General features: G+C 29.3%; 2 protein-coding genes across 2 annotated transcripts; one reads left to right on the top strand and one right to left on the bottom strand.

Moving 5' to 3' along the window:
• Positions 1–595: 595 nt before the first annotated feature.
• LOC137827011 (transcription factor JUNGBRUNNEN 1-like) lies at positions 596–3505 on the top strand. The gene is made up of 3 exons (XM_068633198.1): positions 596–904; positions 1248–1546; positions 3002–3505. Exons 1-3 carry the CDS (start codon positions 706–708, stop codon positions 3374–3376), a joined length of 873 nt encoding a protein of 290 aa, XP_068489299.1. The 5' UTR covers positions 596–705; the 3' UTR covers positions 3377–3505.
• Positions 3506–9648: 6143 nt separating this feature from the next.
• LOC137823423 (uncharacterized) lies at positions 9649–14183 on the bottom strand. The gene is made up of 10 exons (XM_068628550.1): positions 14030–14183; positions 13829–13936; positions 13480–13541; positions 13299–13382; positions 13149–13180; positions 12960–13041; positions 12248–12476; positions 10976–11203; positions 10548–10840; positions 9649–10193 (listed from the first exon to the last, which is right to left on the bottom strand). Exons 1-10 carry the CDS (start codon positions 14039–14041, stop codon positions 9851–9853), a joined length of 1473 nt encoding a protein of 490 aa, XP_068484651.1. The 5' UTR covers positions 14042–14183; the 3' UTR covers positions 9649–9850.
• Positions 14184–17743: the final 3560 nt, after the last annotated feature.

Genomic DNA, 17743 nt, shown 5'->3' with positions numbered 1-17743 from the left:
GAATATAATTTAATTAATAATTCTCGGAAAATGAAAATGAGAAAACAAAACAAGAATAGCAGTAGTCCTTTGATTATTACATTTGAAGATATTTAGAAATTAGAAGTGAAGATTGATGTTGATGATCATAATTTCAGGCACCAATAATCTAATTGGTGAAGTTAGCTTTCGAAAATTCTCTACAGAAAAATAATGACTTTGAAATCTCTTTTGACCTTTTCCCTTCTTAATTGCAAGTACCTGTTCCATTCCAATAATCCACATGTGTACATCATAGTCAAACTTGTGCCCACTCTCATAGACTTTACTCTCTTGTTGCCCTCAAAGCTAACACTTCATTAACTTAATAATAATAGCAAACCATATCAAAATAATTAAGACATCATTTTAAATTCAAAGATTTAAGATAATCAATTTTTTAAAGAACCCTATTTTTCAAAACCTTAAACAGATTCATATGTATGTATGAGGTAAGCTTCAACTTTATTTTTAAGACATCCACACACTATTTAATGGAAATATTTGACTTGACTGCAGCTGCTGCTAATATTCAATTTAGAGGGAAGATATTTTGACAGAGTTTAGTTTTCCTTCAATTTACTCAATGAGGTGACAGAAATTAATATAAGTACATGAAAAGGAGGAACATAGCTTACACATTAGAAGAAGGTTCCCAAGTTTCAAGTTTTGCAGAGACCAACAACAATGGATGTGCCCAAGTTACACAACACTGATGATGAGGACAAGAAAGAAGATGAAGTTGTGCTTCCAGGGTTTAGATTCCACCCAACAGATGAAGAGCTTGTGGGGTTTTATCTCAGGCGAAAGGTGGAGAAAAAGCCTCTCAGAATTGAACTCATCAAACAGATTGACATCTACAAATATGATCCATGGGATCTTCCAAGTAAGTACTTTTTGCATCTGATACAGCAGATGAATTGCATCAGTTTGGTTACGATTCTGCATGATTCAAGAACTGAATGAAACAGCTTAATACTGATAATAATTAACATTTACCATGATTTTCATGTGAAGATCTAGAAACTCAAACTTGAATAACGTGTTATTATAAATTGAAAGGAAGACAAAGATTTGGTACATGTAGTTTGAATAGGGTAGTTAGTTAGGTGAGAAAGTAGCCACCACCCAATTTGATTTTTGTAATTTCTATAGGGAGAAAAGTTGATTTGTATTGAGTAATTGTTGATGGTTTGTAATCTGAAGTGGTGTTTTGTGTGGTGGTGAAGAAGCAAGTTCTGTGGGGGAGAAGGAATGGTACTTCTTCTGCATAAGAGGGAGAAAGTACAGGAACAGCATAAGGCCTAATAGAGTAACAGGATCTGGATTTTGGAAAGCCACAGGGATTGATAAACCTATATACTGTGTTAAAGAACCTCATGAATGCATTGGTCTGAAGAAATCATTGGTGTATTACCGTGGAAGTGCTGGAAAAGGCACCAAAACTGATTGGATGATGCATGAGTTTCGTCTCCCACCCAATGGAAAATCTACCAATACTCCACAACCTAATCACATTCAAGAAGCTGTAAGTCAATTATACTAATTAATATTTTACTTTCTTCATCCCACACTAATTCTAAGACTAAATTAGATTCACACTGCATTATATTTTATCAAAATTTTAAAACTCTACCCAATTTATCCCTTGTTTTAAAAACATTCAATTGCCACTTTTTTTTACATTGCATATTTGCTTTCTTAAGTCTTAAAAAGTATTTTTTAGATGTCTTGATGAGAGATCGTTGTAATAGTGAAAAAGTAAATTTGAAAGCAAATTCAGGAGATTATATTGTAATTTATTCTAATATAATTATGATTTTATACAAATTAAAAAAATAAACAAATATACTATTTTTACAAATATTAATTTTATTAAAATTGTCTAGTTGCTGTCCATAAATGCATATTTTGACTATGACAGATAGAACAAATTTTTTTTTTATTGAAATGTAAGAATATTTAGTCAAAATAAAATTTTTTGAGAACGTAAGATAATTATTACAAAATTTAATATTTTATAATTTTTACTTGAATAATATTTCCATTACCATTCCATTTTACACTTGACTAAAGTTTCCATATAAATATATATGTATATATTAGGAAATACAGTAAAAATTATAAATTTTATGAAAAAAATATTGTTTATCTCTTTAATTATTTACTCGTTTATTCCTAATATATGAAGTATTTATTCATTAAGGATAGTTGTAAAAAAGTATTTAAGATACCATTAGTTTTGTAAAACCAGTATTAATTAATTTGAAATAAAGTGGAATAGAGGAAGGGGTATAAAAGTCAATATACTATCTTCTCTGATCTTAGAAGACTGCGTGTGATGTTTCTTTTTTAAGTTGTATTGAAAAGAAGTATAAAAAAATGTTAAACTAATAAATCCATCTAGAACCCTACGTAAAGACAAATGTGAGATAACATAGTCAAAGGACCTCAAGTTTCTCAGATTCGGATTCCAAGCATGTTCATATTCAACAAGAAAAGTAACAGGATTTTTTACAAGTTAATTATTAAAATAGTCAAAATTTTAAAAAAATACTAAATTATGTCAAAAAGGATAATTACTAATAGATTAATACATACAAACAAATTTATTTATTAAATAATCACATCAAATACGTATCCATGCCAAATATTGTATAAATTGGTATTTTATAAACATTTTATACAGTAGTTTAAGTTGGAAATCTCGTAATAATATTGAGTAGAGATTAAAGTATTTCATAATATATAAATAGATGCAAATCTTATTTTATAAATTGATTTTATGAAGTTGAGTTAGGTTTAAAATTTACTTATCAAACTGATATTAGAGTCATTTTCAAGTCTATCATAATAAATATTTGTTAAACTTACCAGATCCCCTGTTATCAAGTCATTATCGAATTCATCCATTGAGTAGCTTAATTGTTATGTATTTGCATGGTATTGAAGAATTTGAGATTTTTTTGGGTGTGTTTTGCAGGAAGTGTGGACGCTGTGTCGAATATTGAAACGAGTCCCATCATACAAGAAGTATACACCAAATTTGAAAGACTCAGCCACAAACTCTTCAAGTTCCAAAACATGCAGTTTAGAATCTGACAACAGCAAGCCATACTTGACTTTCACAGACTCACCATCATCACTGCTCCTTCAACAGAATGAAATTAAGAAACCAGTTTTTGGACATGGTCATCTACCTCACCCTCCAACATCCTTCTCTTACTCAACTTTTTGGAATCATCATCAGAATCTGGAATTTGCTCATGAGAATTGGGATGATCTTACATCTGTGGTTCAGTTTGCTGTTGATCCAACCAGAGTTTCTCATCATTGTAAAGACTCTAATAAATTTTGATACCATTTTCATTTTCATGCTTACACCACTTATAGCATAGTAACATGCATACATATTTCCTAGATCTCTCTCACCATATTCTTTTCTTGTGTGAAAACTTGACGTAATATATTAACTTTTTCTTGTTCATCTTTCTTTCTTTATCCTGTTATCTTTTAATTGATGAAAGATATATATATATATATATATATATATATATATATGAGATGGAATATAATATTCCACCAAAAAAAAATAGGAGTTTCATTCAATTGTTTAGATATGTTTTGATAGAATGGAATTAGATTTTTTTACTTTTCCCTAATTAAATGAAAAGAATGTTTATCAGTTATGTTTTTAATTCTTTAATTTGAAACATATTCAGTTTTTATTTTAAGAAAATCATATTGACATCTCGAATTCAGAAAAAAAAAATGCATTTTTAGTTTTTAAACATTAATTTTTTAAAAATAAAATATTTTTTCTTCAGAACTGTTTTAGTGCATAAACTATAAAGATAATCAAAACTGGGTTTTTCAAATTTAAAAACTAAAATATTTTTTGAAAGTTTAAGGAATTAAAACTTATTTATCCTAAATTTTAAAGACTGGGAGCATAGGTCAATCTAGGAATATAAGAAAAATAATGAAATAGAGTATGATAAATTTTACTAATTTCATTTTTTTTTTTAACAAAATTCAAACAAAACAAACAAAAAAATCTTGTTCCATCATGTTCTACTCCAAAACTTAACTTCCACCCAATTGAACACTCTCAACAAGGCTCAGACATATTCAGATTGAGATGAGAAGTGATGTGAAGTTGTGAACAGTTAGCAGTCCCATCAGTTCAGGTCAATACTTCCTTAACACAAATAAACAACTTTAAATAAAATTTTCTTGACAAAAATATCAGTAGAAATGTTATTTTAATATCAATTTTATGAGTATGAGATTTCTAAAATTTAAGATTGGTTTTAATGAAAAATTGAACTTTATACTTGTGAGGGAACATTCCAAACATGACATTTAAAAAAAAAGGAAATTACAGAATATTTTAATTATTATTGTATAATATGAGCAGTAATGGTATTATTATTAACAATTCGACATGATCCAGCTGTTAAAGAATATTATAAATATATTATCATTATTAATTGATAAATTAATAAAGATATGAGAAAATAATGAATAATAAATATAATGTAAAAGAAAAATTAAGAAAAAAAAAGAATGTCATATTGAATATCCTAAATTAGGATCCCAATATATTCCTAGTATAATATTAAATTAATATTTTGATTAATAAAAAGTTTGGTAAGAAAGTTTTATGAAATTGGTGTGTTGTACTACTACGGCCAAAAACTAATTACTTTGAATTGACTATGTTTTGTTGTATTTAATTTCCAAGTAAGTGCTTAAACATGAGTTGTGTGTATACATCACGTTGTCTACCATTTCTGAGAATGAAAAGGTGGGAACTAGGAGAGGTAATATTTGGGCTAACTAAAAGTCAATTCAAGGTTCACTGGTTTATCTGTTATGTTCATTGGTTTATCTCCACAGTTATTGTAGGGTGGTTGGATATTTGTGGTTCTTTATTTTTCAAATGTTTAATCCCAAGTTCAAGTTTTGGGGTAATTATTAATCATTATTTTAGGTTATGTAATGGCCAGCCATTTGTTGCAGACTAGGATTTATTATTTTTCGGATTCTGAATTTGAAATGGTAGACCCATTTGAGGTCCTTTCATTTAATTTACAACCATATAACATTAATTGTGGTGGCTTTGGTAGTTAATTTTTCTTTAGTGGTGTGGATTTGAGAGACATGACAATGATGAATTTAAATTTAAGAAGAAAGAGAATAGAAAGTAGGTTTTATTTTTAATTCAAAGAAATTAAAGAAAAAATTGTGAATAATAGATTAATTAAAAAAATTAAATGATAAAATTGTAAAGATATAATTTTATTTTTGTTTTAAAAATTAATTTAAGATAAAATATGATTAGTCTATTTTTACCTAAAACTCTCCTGTAATTAAAATATTATTTTCGGATGAACTCGATAAAAAATAAATATGAATTTTCTGACATTGTGTATACATACAAAATTATTAAAAAATATATTTTGATAAAATTAAAAAAAAAATTGAATAGCAATAATTATAAAAGATTTAATTAAAATTGTAAATTGTATAAAACTTAACAAAATCAACTTTTAGTATAGAATAAATAATTATATTTTAGTATCTACATTGAATTAAAGTCTCAAAATAAAAGTTACGAATTAATTAACATTGTCAATATATATATAAAAATATATTAAAAAATTCATAAAATTAAATTAAAATTAAACTATTATTGTTAATATTATTGTTTTATAAGTTATTTTGACTGTTATTATTTTCATTATTTATGATTTTCTAATTATTATTTTATTTTCATTTTTTATTATTACTTCAAAAATTTATTTTGATTATTATTATTAAAAAATAATTTTATATATTATTAACAATTATTAATCTATACTTATATATAAAGGGGATTTTCCTCTTAACTGCTCTTATTTTTTTTTTTCCTATTTTATCCTTATATTAATATTTAATTTTATTATTGTATTATGGTCATTGTGTCATTTCTTATTCCCCTCTGAATTGCTCTTAATTTTTTTCTCATTTTATCCTTATATTATTATTTAATTTTATTATTGTATTATGATTATTGTGTCCTTTCTTATTTTTTCTACAATATTTGGTATACGTAGTGGGACGGTTTTGAATTGAAAAAAGAGGTGAAAAAGCGGTTTTGAATTGAAAGAAATGTGGAGGAACAATTATGAATTGAAAGAGATGTGCGGTTATGAATGGAAAGAGAAGTGGATGAGTGGTTATGAATTGAAAGATAATTTATTTTGAAAATTAATTGCATAATGAGAGAGTGTTTGTTGTATGAGAGAGAATTTAATAAAATATTTAAAATAAATGGAGCAACCGTTTGAATTGAAAGAGATAATTTATTTTGAAAATTAATTGCATAATGAGAAGGAGTGTTTGTTTTTATGAGAGAGAAATAAATATTATGAAATGTGAGTAGTGGTCAAACGTGAACAATTTGATTATTACTTAGCGGTTACCACTTTCTTTAGCAGTTTTCACCATCACCATTTACATCCACTCTCTTACGAAGGAGTAGTTTTCACCAGTTACATCTACTCCCTTATAAGAAGTAGTTGAACGGTTACCACTTTCTTCCACTTTCTTATAAGGAGTAGTTTTCACCAGTTGCATCCAAAGAAAAAAAATGTTCATAAATTTTGACACATTTTGAATCTTCTTCCTTCACGCTCCATATTCTTCTCCTAGTCTCACCCATCTTAGTTCCTCTTCTATCACCATTGTACAACAAAAACCACCATTGTTTCCTCCTTCTTGCACTTCCCAAAGCGTTCGAAGCGGAGACGTGTCTCATTGTTATAGGATTTGTACATTTTTGTTTCTATTGCTTTCTTAATTTTTTTTTATATTTTTGTATGAATCCTAAGTCCAGTTTGCGGGCAAAGTTTTTATGTCTACTGATGCTTTGATCTATTAGATATTACATAAGTTGGAAGTTTGGTAATTTGTATTTACTTTATTATTTTTATTTTTTCAACTTCTTTGCCATGGAAGATGTGGATTCAATTGATATGGTGATAGATTCTACCACTTCCAACATACATCCATTTGCATTATGTTTTGACATTGTTTGCTAGTCCATTTTTTTTAAACCTTAATTTTAATCTTGATAACCTTACAAAGTTCAAGATTACACCCAAGTTAAATCAAAATTTAATATTCAAAAACAATAAAATGAAAATATAAAAAAATTAACATAAAATCTTAATAAAACTATTATCAATGGTGCATTTAGATAATTTACATATCTTCTCATATAATTTAATATTTATTAAAATTATATAAATATATAAATAGTAAAAATGAAAAATGCGGATACACAGTCACGTGAGTGCATGTGTTCCTGCTATGTGTATAACATATAACATAATTAATGTATAATCTAATTCATTATGTTATACTAGCGGGAACACTGACACTCACGTGCCTGTGTATCCGCATTTTTTATTTTTACTATTTATATATTCATATAATTTTAATAAATATTAAATTATATGAGAAGATATGTAAATTATCTAAAGGCACCATTGATAATAGTTTTATTAAGATTTTATGTTAATTTTTTTATATTTTCATTTTATTGTTTTTGAATATTAAATTTTGATTTAACTTGGGTGTAATCTTGAACTTTGTAAGGTTATCAAGATTAAAATTAATGTTTAAAAAATATGGACCAGCAAACAATGTCAAATAATGCAAATGGTTGTATGTTGGAAGTGGTAGAATCTATCACCATATCAATTGAATCTACATCTTCCATGGCAAAGAAGTTGAAAAAAATAAAATAATAAAGTAAATACAAATTACCAAACTTCCAATTTATGTAATATCTAATAGATCAAAGTTTGCTCGCAAAGCTAGACTTAGGATTCATACAAAAATATAAAAAAAATAAATTAAGAAAGTAATAGAAACAAAAATGTACAAATCCTATAACAATGAGACACGTCTCTGCTTCGAACGCTTTGGAAAGTGCAAGAAGGAGAAAACAATGGTGGTTTTTGTTGTACAGTGGTGATAGAAGAGGGACTAAGATGGGTGAGAGTAGGAGAAGAATATGGAGCGTGAAGGAAGAGGATTCAAAATGTGTGTGAACATTTTTTTTCTTTGGATGCAACTGGTGAAAACTACTCCTTATAAAAAAGTGGTAACCGCTCAACTACTTCTTATAAGGGAGTGGAGGTAACTAGTGAAAACTACTCCTTCGTAAGAAAGTGGATGTAAATAAATTTATTTCTCTATCATACAACAGACACTCTCTCATCATTCAGTTAATTTTCAAAATAAATTATGTCTTTCAATTCATAATCACTCCTTCACCTCTCTTTCAATTAATAATTGTTCCTTCACATCTCTTTCAATTCAAAATCGTTTTTCCACCTCTCTTTCAATTCAAAACCGCCCCACTACGTATACCAAATATTGTAAAAAAAAAGTAAGAAATGGCACAATGACCATAATACAATAATAAAATTAAATATTAATATAAGGATAAAATGGAAAAAAAATTAAGAGCAGATAAGAAGGGAATAAAAAATGACATAATGACCATAATACAATAATAAAATTAAATATTAATATAAGGATAAAATAAGAAAAAAAATTAAAAGCAGTTTAGAGAGAATTCCCATATATATATATATGCATGTATAGATGTATAACATATGATATAATCATATTATCCCTTATATAATTAGGACCGTTAGAATTAACTTTTGTCATTTCATATACAATGAAACCACAAATCAAATAATGTGAAAGCTGAACATAAATAATGTAGTTATGGAAGAAAGTACAACGGGACCCACAGAAAAACGAGGCACAGTGCAGATGATTAAATTTGTAAAAAGTGATATGCAACTGGTTTCTGGTCTTTTTGGACTTTCCTCTTATATATACAAGGATGGTTAAAGTGAATCGTCCCATAAATCAGTCTTTCCTATTCAGCCTAAATTAGTGAAAACAAAAGTAAAGAATCTACTTCCCTCCACATGAACAGTACTTATGTGGAAACAAACACTGCACATGAAGGTTTCAATTACAGGAGTAACCTACAAAGGTTGCTCATTTGTTGTGAATATAAGTAAACTTAAAATTGTGTTGTAGACACTCATGAATTTGCTACACATTTTGCTCCCCTTGTTCATGAGACGAAGTCAGAAAAAAATATTTGCCCTTTCAATTATAACTTAAACATATTATAAAATTAATTTATAATAATAAAAGTAATTTAGTCATTTTATAATTTTTTTCTCCGCCACTTTCTATCCTTTTTTTCTTAAATAAGGTAAGATAACCTCACTTTTCATTTTCCTTTATCACTCTCAAATCTACTCTCAAATCCAAACACAGCATGTAAGCACTTACCTAAATGTGAAACAAAGACACGCTAAGTCTCTATCAGATATTATGGGTATACCGGGGATTGCCGAGAAGGAACACGCTGGAATAAGTCTTCAAATGATTGGCAATATATTTATGCCTTTGTACAACAATTAAGCCAATTTTTCAATGAGCGAGAATGTTCAATTGAGTTTAATAGTTTGTTTAGGGTGTTCTATTCATTGTGGATGAAAAAAGGGCTCTATCCGTTGATCAAATGTTACACATCACAGAAGATTCATCGGTCAGCTCGTGTTGTATTACATTACATTTACATCAGAAAAAAGGTATTCACTTTCAGGACAGGGTCACATATCACACGGCTTGATTAGGCAATGATAAAATGAAAACAATAAGGTGTACATGCTCATCCAACAAAATGATATAATTACATTGCCTAAATTGAAATTTGCTCTATGTTGTATACCTGTGAATAACATTAGGGCTGATGGAAAGAGTTAGCTCCTTGTTCATGGTGATGATTAGTACCTGGCTGGCTAACCACAGGAATATCCAAGCTGCTTCCATCAGTTTCAGGTGCTACTTCCCTTACATCAGCTATCCTCGCCTCTGTTGCTTGAATATCACTCCATTCATTGTCTCCAACAGGCTGAATGTTCACCTGATCTGTTGCCACGTGAACGACATTCTCTGCAGGGGCGGGCATAGCTCTAGAAACACTCAGGCACGCTTTATCCACATTCTCTTCTGTGGGGTCAACATGCTTTGTATCTGAGCATGACTCTGTCTTCTCAAAAACTTGAGTTGTATCAATGTGTTGCCTGTTAAAAAGAAAACTATCTGTTAAGCCAACATTGGTTTTATGATGAGCCACATTTCATAACTGATCACATATTCAACCTCATAAAATACAAATAAACCATCAAAAGTTTCCTTCTCTTTCCCAGTTTTGCTAGGTATTTATATCTTTTATGTTTTGGTGGGAAAAGAGAAAAAGAAAAACTAACATACCCCACTCCAGGCTATGTGAAGATACGGGGAAGGGTCTAACAGACTGTTTTTGGATTCAAACCCATCAACCAGTCACCAAAGCAAAAACACTTTACTGTTTGCCAAGTATTCAACAAATCTACTTTAACAAGATAGAATTTAAGGGCAAAAGAAAATAAGATTACCTCTGAAGTTGGGCTTTTAGTACATTCACATATGCAAGAAGCTCTTCCTTTTCTTTTGTTGCTGCAGATTCTCTATGAACAGCCTCCCTTATCCTAGCTTCAGCATTTGCTTCGGCGACCCTAACCTTTTCTTCTGCTCTAACTACAGCTGCTTCCAAGATAACATCATGTTCTCTAGCTTTTGCCAGCTCGGTGCGCCACATATTTGCTTCCTGAATAGCAGCATCTCTCTGCCTGGTTAATTGTTCTTTTTCTTTGCTTAGGCTCCCAATCTTTTCTTCAGACTCTTTTAGCTGCAAAAAAGAATAATAATAAAAGATGAGATGAATATTCAAGACCATTGCAAGTAATACCCATAGTATTAGCCAAGGGTTAATTGTCCCAAGCAGTTTACTGAGAATCAGCCCTAAACCAGCAAAATGGCATACCTTCTGCGTAAACAACTCTTGCTGCATCCCAGAATCTTTATTCAAACGCTCAATTTCTGCACATGCAATTCTCCTATGCTCATCCATAGTATAAGCAGCAGATGCTGCAGCCTCAGCAGCTTCAGCAGTCTCAGATAGTTTATCTGCTATATCTTTAATAGTTGAATCACGTGCCCGAAGGTCTCTAGACAAATTTTGTAGCTCCTCATCCTTCACTCTTAGTGTTTCCTGTAGAGTGGAGTAGCACCTTCAGAACCAAAAGTCCAAAGCAATAAAGAACCATAAAGGCGCAAGAGACAATAAATACCCACATACAAACAGTCCTTGTCTAATTAAAAAACAAATAATTTCTCTATTTATATCCGTTGTCCTCATTTCCTCTTTAAAATCTTGGCCATTACAACCCCTCCCTCCTATAATAGATAATACTATGAGAGAAATAAAGATATTCCCCAAGGTATTTTATCCTTTCATTTGTTTACTTCTTTTTGCTAAGCAAGTGAACATAAATCAAGAGTTTGAAAATGTGGGTTAGCCAAGTAAACAGTAATAAAAAAGGGAGACCTCTCCTAACTCCAAAATTAAAGGAGGAATTTAACCATCTTAAAACAATATTGCGACAAAAGAAAGGCATGTTACTACTGTTTAATACATGACAATGGCATACAAAGAAGCCTTATCATAATCCCATCTCAACCATATTGTGTATCCTCGCACAACCATTGTTTGATGCATTATAAAAGAAGTATGACAAATAATTCAAATCATAAACAATCAAAATTCATACAATTTCTTTATCAAATGTTCTAGCTAGAACTATCTAGTTAAGGGTGCATTTGGGTAAGGTTCGGTAAAAAAGTACTTTTCTATATCACTTATTTTCACCTTCTAAGAGTTGTACGAAAACAGTTATGAAGGTTTAGATAACTTTTTATCATTGTACATGACACTCCTTCCACAAAAACAAAAGTTTCCAAAAAAAAATATTCATTTAATCTTTGCTGTCACGTTGGGAATGTGTTAGGAACCATGAGTGGGCGAGCCAATGGATACTTGGATAGAATGGATGAAGGAATGAAATGAAGAGACTAGTTATTGATATATGAGTCTTTAAAGAAAGGGAGGAATTCTCCTTCCAAGGATTTCAATTTCACCTATATACAGAAGAACCAATGTCGTGTTCACAAATGCTAACAATTCAGAATGATCCCTCTACCCTTGCACATTTGACACAGAGAAAGAAAGACAGAATAAACCAGAACGAGATTATACCTTCATGATTGTTAAATCATCCATAGGACCATCAGTAGTCCTATTATTCATCATTCCCAAAGCATTTCGCAGTGAAATCTGCATTGCTGCTTCTATTTCTTTTGAACATTCCAAGGCTGTTGAATTGGCTGCAGCAACAACCGTTGCAACAGTTCCTAACTTTGTAGAACCATTCCCACTTAAGGAATTCACAGCTTCTTTATGGGCTTTTAAAACCAACTGAGTTGCACTAATGTCAGATGAGTAAACGGTTAAAACTAAGAATTATAATTATAATAAATAATAATAAGAGGAACATAAATATAAAAGCTGAACTATGACATAGAATTAGTATTCGGCAGGTCTCCCTTTCCAAGCAAATGTATATTTCCATGAACATAAAATTACACTGTTCAGAAGATTTAGAAAATCGTGAAGGACTGCAGTTATTACATGAATTTTAAAAATGACAGAAGTAAACAAAGTTTTGCAAGAAACTAACAAATTAATGGTAAAGCTCTACATGGTACATTTAGGTTCAGCCGAGCAGTAACTTGTTTGCAAGCTACACACCTCTTATAAATCTTGCAAACTGATGCTTTGTAATACAAAAAAAAAACATACATACTAATACATTCAACAACATAAAATAAAACAAATAAAAAAACGGCTAAGATTATATTCCATTTATTACAAACAAAGGAAGAAGAAAGTGTGGGATTGCAAAACTTACTGTAAAGTTGACACCCATGCTCTAGCTGCACCAGGAGTCTCGGCACAGAGGAAGTAATCCTTTTTCTGCGGTGTCCCAATATCTAAAGAGGGCAGTTAAGGTAAAAAGCAGAGTGATTTTCATTAATCTGTTAGCAGCTAGCAAATTCGCTGCAAGGACTAAAAGCCATAAAAATGACAAGAAGGATACAAAAGCAGCAACCGTCATACTTTGGAAGCCCCCTGTAACACGCAGAAGTAAATAAACAACCATGTCACGTATAAAAAATCCACCCAACAAAACTCGTATCATATCTGGAAACTAGGTTAACTACGCTTATGTTAGAAACACCGTTCTTACTGGAAATTCACAGGAGATACTGTGATCGTGCTATTAGCATCAAATAAAATCGTCCCTTTCACGGAAGGTTCGTTTCGTCTTATCCTAAAAAAGGGAAAACATCCAAAACAATACAGAACTTCAGTAATCAAAGTGATTTCCAATTCCTCACGCAAAGAAAAACCAGCATGCATAGACATACTTGTATTCCATTCTCCCCGTTGTCGGGTCCAAGATCACCCAACGCTCGTTCCATTTTCTCAGCTGTGAACACAAAAGCGGTTTTTGCATTTAGCTAGTTTTTTTTTTTCCTAAAAGAGACAATTAAGGCTGCAGAGATGGTTTTAAAAACAAAATTGGCTATCCAAACGATTACATAGCAAACAACAAAACAGAACGCATTGTAATTGTAATGTAACATGATCACAACATCGCGTGAGAAAGAAATAACAATTGGAATTAGGAAAAGAGAAGAGTAGAGGCGAAAATAAAGTGAAATTGAAGCGAGAAATGAGAAATTGGTATTGAGATAAAGGGAGTGCGTGAATTACGGTTTCAGATCTCTTGAGAAGTGGTCCCTGCAACAAGTTTCTACCGGAAGCGGATGCGAGTTGGCGCTTGATCTTCTCCAAGCTATTCTCTGTGGTTTCTGCAGCTCGCTGTCATTGCAATTCAGCTCAGAGTTATTAGCGGCGATTGAAAAACATGAACGCAACAAAAAGAGAGAGAGAATGCGTGGATTGATGAGTTACCGGAGAAGCCATGAGCGTAGATCAAGAGTTGAAAGAAGCTCAAACGCAAGGGTTTTGGGTGATATTCCCCAGATTTGCGTTTTGAGTGTTTTTAGAATATTGCAAGAGATTTTAATTTTTGAAAATTAAACTATTTATTAATGGAAAGGACCGGTAGGTTATTTGCACACTGACTTGCAGTTGTGTACTTTCTTAACTTATTTTTTGTAATATTCATTTAGAAGTAATTAATTTTTAACAAAAATTAATAATTAAAACATATGAGAGCAAATATCAATGAAATCTATATATAAATTTTTTCCAATTAAATAGTTAGCCCAAAATAAATTTTTAATTTTCTCAATTTTTTTTCTTTGTTTTATTCTGTTGTTTTTGTTTAATATCTCGAATTGTTTTTTGTCATCAATTATAACAAAAGGAATTATAAAAAATGAAAAACGAAGATAAAGATGACAAGTAGAATAAAGAGGGCCAAAAGTGAAAAAAAAAATATTATAAGAACTAAGCTATCATTTCATCCAAATTTACAAAAATTTAGCATAAATGCACTAATGGAAACACGTTGACAAGAACATCACCCATGATCAAGTAGGAATGTAAAGGTAACCTTTGGATCTTCCACCCACCTTCAATAAATTCATCAATAATCCTTATATTTATAAGTACTCACTTCAAAAATTGCAAAATATGTTCATTGTGCAAAAACTTATGGAAACACGAATATGAATACTACACGGATACGACACAAACACGAACATGGAGATACGGCTAAATTTAAAACTATAGCACACGGGATACATGACTATATATATTAAAATGTAGTAATATATTTTGTTATATGAAAAAATCAAGAGAAACATTTATAAAAAATAGTTTTAAAAAATTATGTACTTATGTAAACTATAGTGTTTGACTTTTACATTTGATCATCTTCATTAAAAAATACAACTTCTAATTTTGGTTCATCAAGAGATAAGCTAACAATATCAATAATTGTTATCCAATGAAAAGTCATCTTCTGCGATATCCTATAATTTAGTTTCCTCTTCTTTGTAATTTGTGGAGTTTATTGAGAGAAGACGAAGATTATTATGGACAAATACTATATCATCTGTCATTTTATTTCTTTCTTTTTAAATAATGTATAAAGGAGTATGTACTCCAATTCCTCCCATAACAAGAAGAAGAACATGATTGTCCAAGATGTAGTTTAAGAGTTATCTTAAGTGTTGGTGCATGAGCTCCATGAACAATCCACCATGATTTTGCATCCATTTTTCCTTTATCCTTAAAGAGTCAACATCAGCAAAATCTTCTCTTTCATCTGAAAAGTTTGCGAACTCTATATTTACCTATCTCCTTACATCTGCATCATCAAAGTACCTCTTTTAAAATATTTATTCCTTTCATGAGTAAATTCCTTATCTTGATGTGAGGCAAGTATTTGTGAATTTTCATTTAACCATTCATGACTATAATATCTACATAAAAAATATATAAACATAAATTAACATAATATTATGTGCTCAATAAAATATAATTATAAAATAATTTAACTATATTGTATTACCTTGGATTTAAATAATGAGTATGACAATAAAGATATGTGTTACTCTTAGTCCAATAATCAATTAATATTAAGTTTACTACCCAAAAACTTATGAATGTTCAACTTTTGTATTTCTTTCAAGTCAGTATATGACCTTTCTCACATTTTCAATCATTGAATCTCACATTTCGTTTACTAAATGAGCTCTTACACAAGTGTAGATCCATTGAATGAAAAATTACACCGACTATAATTGATCATATTATTTCCACCACAGGGAGTTTTTCTTAACTTTGAAACATATCTTCACGAAGATTTTGTTTCATCTTCTTATTCAGTAACTTGAATATTCATCTTAAACTCCTATAACAAAATAAATTAAATATAAAATAGAAATCAAATAAATTCATTTAATAGAAATCAAATCATAAATATAAAAAATAAAATATGTAAGAAATTAAAAATTAATTATAATGTAATATATTATATATTTTTAAAATAACTTTTAATTATTATATTTAAGGTTATTTTATCTTTTTAATTTCAACATGATTATTATTAAAAGTATTATCATCTTTGATATAATAAAATTAAATTTAAAATACAAAATTTACTAAATAAATATAAAAAATAAAACATATAATAAATTAAAGATTAATTATAATATATTTTATATTTATTAAAAAATATTCAATTATTATGTTATTTATTTAAGTTTATTTTTTGTTTTTTGTTTTAATATAATTATTATAAAATAAATTATCTTTAATATTTATTTTTTAAAGTAAAAAGTTTAATTTAACTTTATAAAATATTGTTTTTTAATAAAAATTTAAGTGAATATTTAAAATGTAAAAGAATTATTTTCATGTTAGTAATTTAAAAACAAAACAAAACATTTAAATTATATAAGAATACAAAATATTATATAATTGTATAATAGATTATATTTAAATTATTTAAAAGTATTAAATATTAAATAACAAAAAATTAAATTCAAAGTTCCTGGAAATGTAAACTTTACTTAGAATTACACTAACCATTGAATATTGAATAGAAAACAAAAAAATATTAACATTGGTCCCTGCATAATCAACGCAAAACAAACAAATATTAACACGTACATGTGATATTTAAAAAGAAAAAAAAACTACCTCTCTAGAAACTTTTAGTTTCTCTTACTTCTTCTTCTTATGCTTTCTTTCTTCTTTTTCTTTCGCGAACTTGCTACAACTCAGCAACCCTCACGACAACACCATAGTGCTACTTTACGTCGCGTTCCAACTCAGGTTTTAATAAAGTGTAACTATTTTGATTGTGTATGCATTCAATAGAAAAGAAAAAACATTAAGATCGTGCTCTGAGAACTGACAATGTATTCATTCAATGGAAAACAAAAAATCGTTAACACAGTACATAATCAACACAAAACAAAAAAGCATTAACACGTACATGTGATATTTAAAAAGAAAAAAAAAAACTACCTCTCTAGAGACTTTTAGTTTCTCTTATTTCTTCTTCTTCTTATGTCTTATTTCTTCTTCTTCTTTCGCGAACTTGCTACAACTCAGCAACCCTCACCACAACACCATAGTGCTACTTTACGTCGCGTTCCAACTTAGGTTTTAATAAAGTGTAACTATTTTGACTGTGTATGCATTCAATAGAAAAGAAAAAACATTAAGACCGTGCTCTGAGAACTGACAATGTATTCATTCAATGGAAAACAAAAAATCATTAACACAGTACATACTCAACACAAAACAAAAAAAGCATTAACACGTACATGTGATATTTAAAAAGAAAAAAAAAAACTACCTCTCTAAAGACTTTTAGTTTCTCTTATTTCTTCTTCTTCTTATGTCTTCTTTCTTCTTCTTCTTTTGCGAACTTGCTACAACTCAGCAACCCTCACCACCACACCATAGTGCTACTTTGCGTCGCGTTCCAACTCAGGTTTTAATAAAGTGTAACTATTTTGTTCTTTGTTTTTGTAATTTCTATATGATTTATAGTGTATTTTTTGGACTATAAATCTTTTTAAGGAAAAAATATATTATTTGTTCCTAATTTATGCTTTTCTTCCTCTAAATTAAAATGGATTTCCTTAACATTTTTCTATAATTTTTAGCATTTTTTATTAAAATAATTTGTTTGAGATTTTG

Source organism: Phaseolus vulgaris, chromosome 8, assembly GCF_000499845.2.
Source record: "Phaseolus vulgaris cultivar G19833 chromosome 8, P. vulgaris v2.0, whole genome shotgun sequence".
In the NCBI taxonomy this organism is placed as follows: domain Eukaryota; kingdom Viridiplantae; phylum Streptophyta; class Magnoliopsida; order Fabales; family Fabaceae; genus Phaseolus; species Phaseolus vulgaris.
The sequence above is the reverse complement of the archived record's forward strand: the minus strand, read 5'-3'. Positions and strand labels throughout refer to the sequence as shown.

Excerpts from the sequence above, each read along its gene's own strand:
- LOC137827011 (XM_068633198.1), top strand. The coding sequence starts at position 706 with ATGGATGTGCCCAAGTTACACAACACTGATGATGAGGACAAGAAAGAA. Across the intron at positions 905-1,247 it reads TGATCCATGGGATCTTCCAA|AAGCAAGTTCTGTGGGGGAG; the intron begins GTAAGTACTTTT and ends GTGGTGGTGAAG. Across the intron at positions 1,547-3,001 it reads CTAATCACATTCAAGAAGCT|GAAGTGTGGACGCTGTGTCG; the intron begins GTAAGTCAATTA and ends TGTGTTTTGCAG.
- LOC137823423 (XM_068628550.1), bottom strand. Across the intron at positions 13,042-13,148 it reads GTATGACGGTTGCTGCTTTT|ATATTGGGACACCGCAGAAA; the intron begins GTATCCTTCTTG and ends TGCCCTCTTTAG. Across the intron at positions 11,204-12,247 it reads ATGATTTAACAATCATGAAG|GAAACACTAAGAGTGAAGGA; the intron begins GTATAATCTCGT and ends TCCACTCTACAG.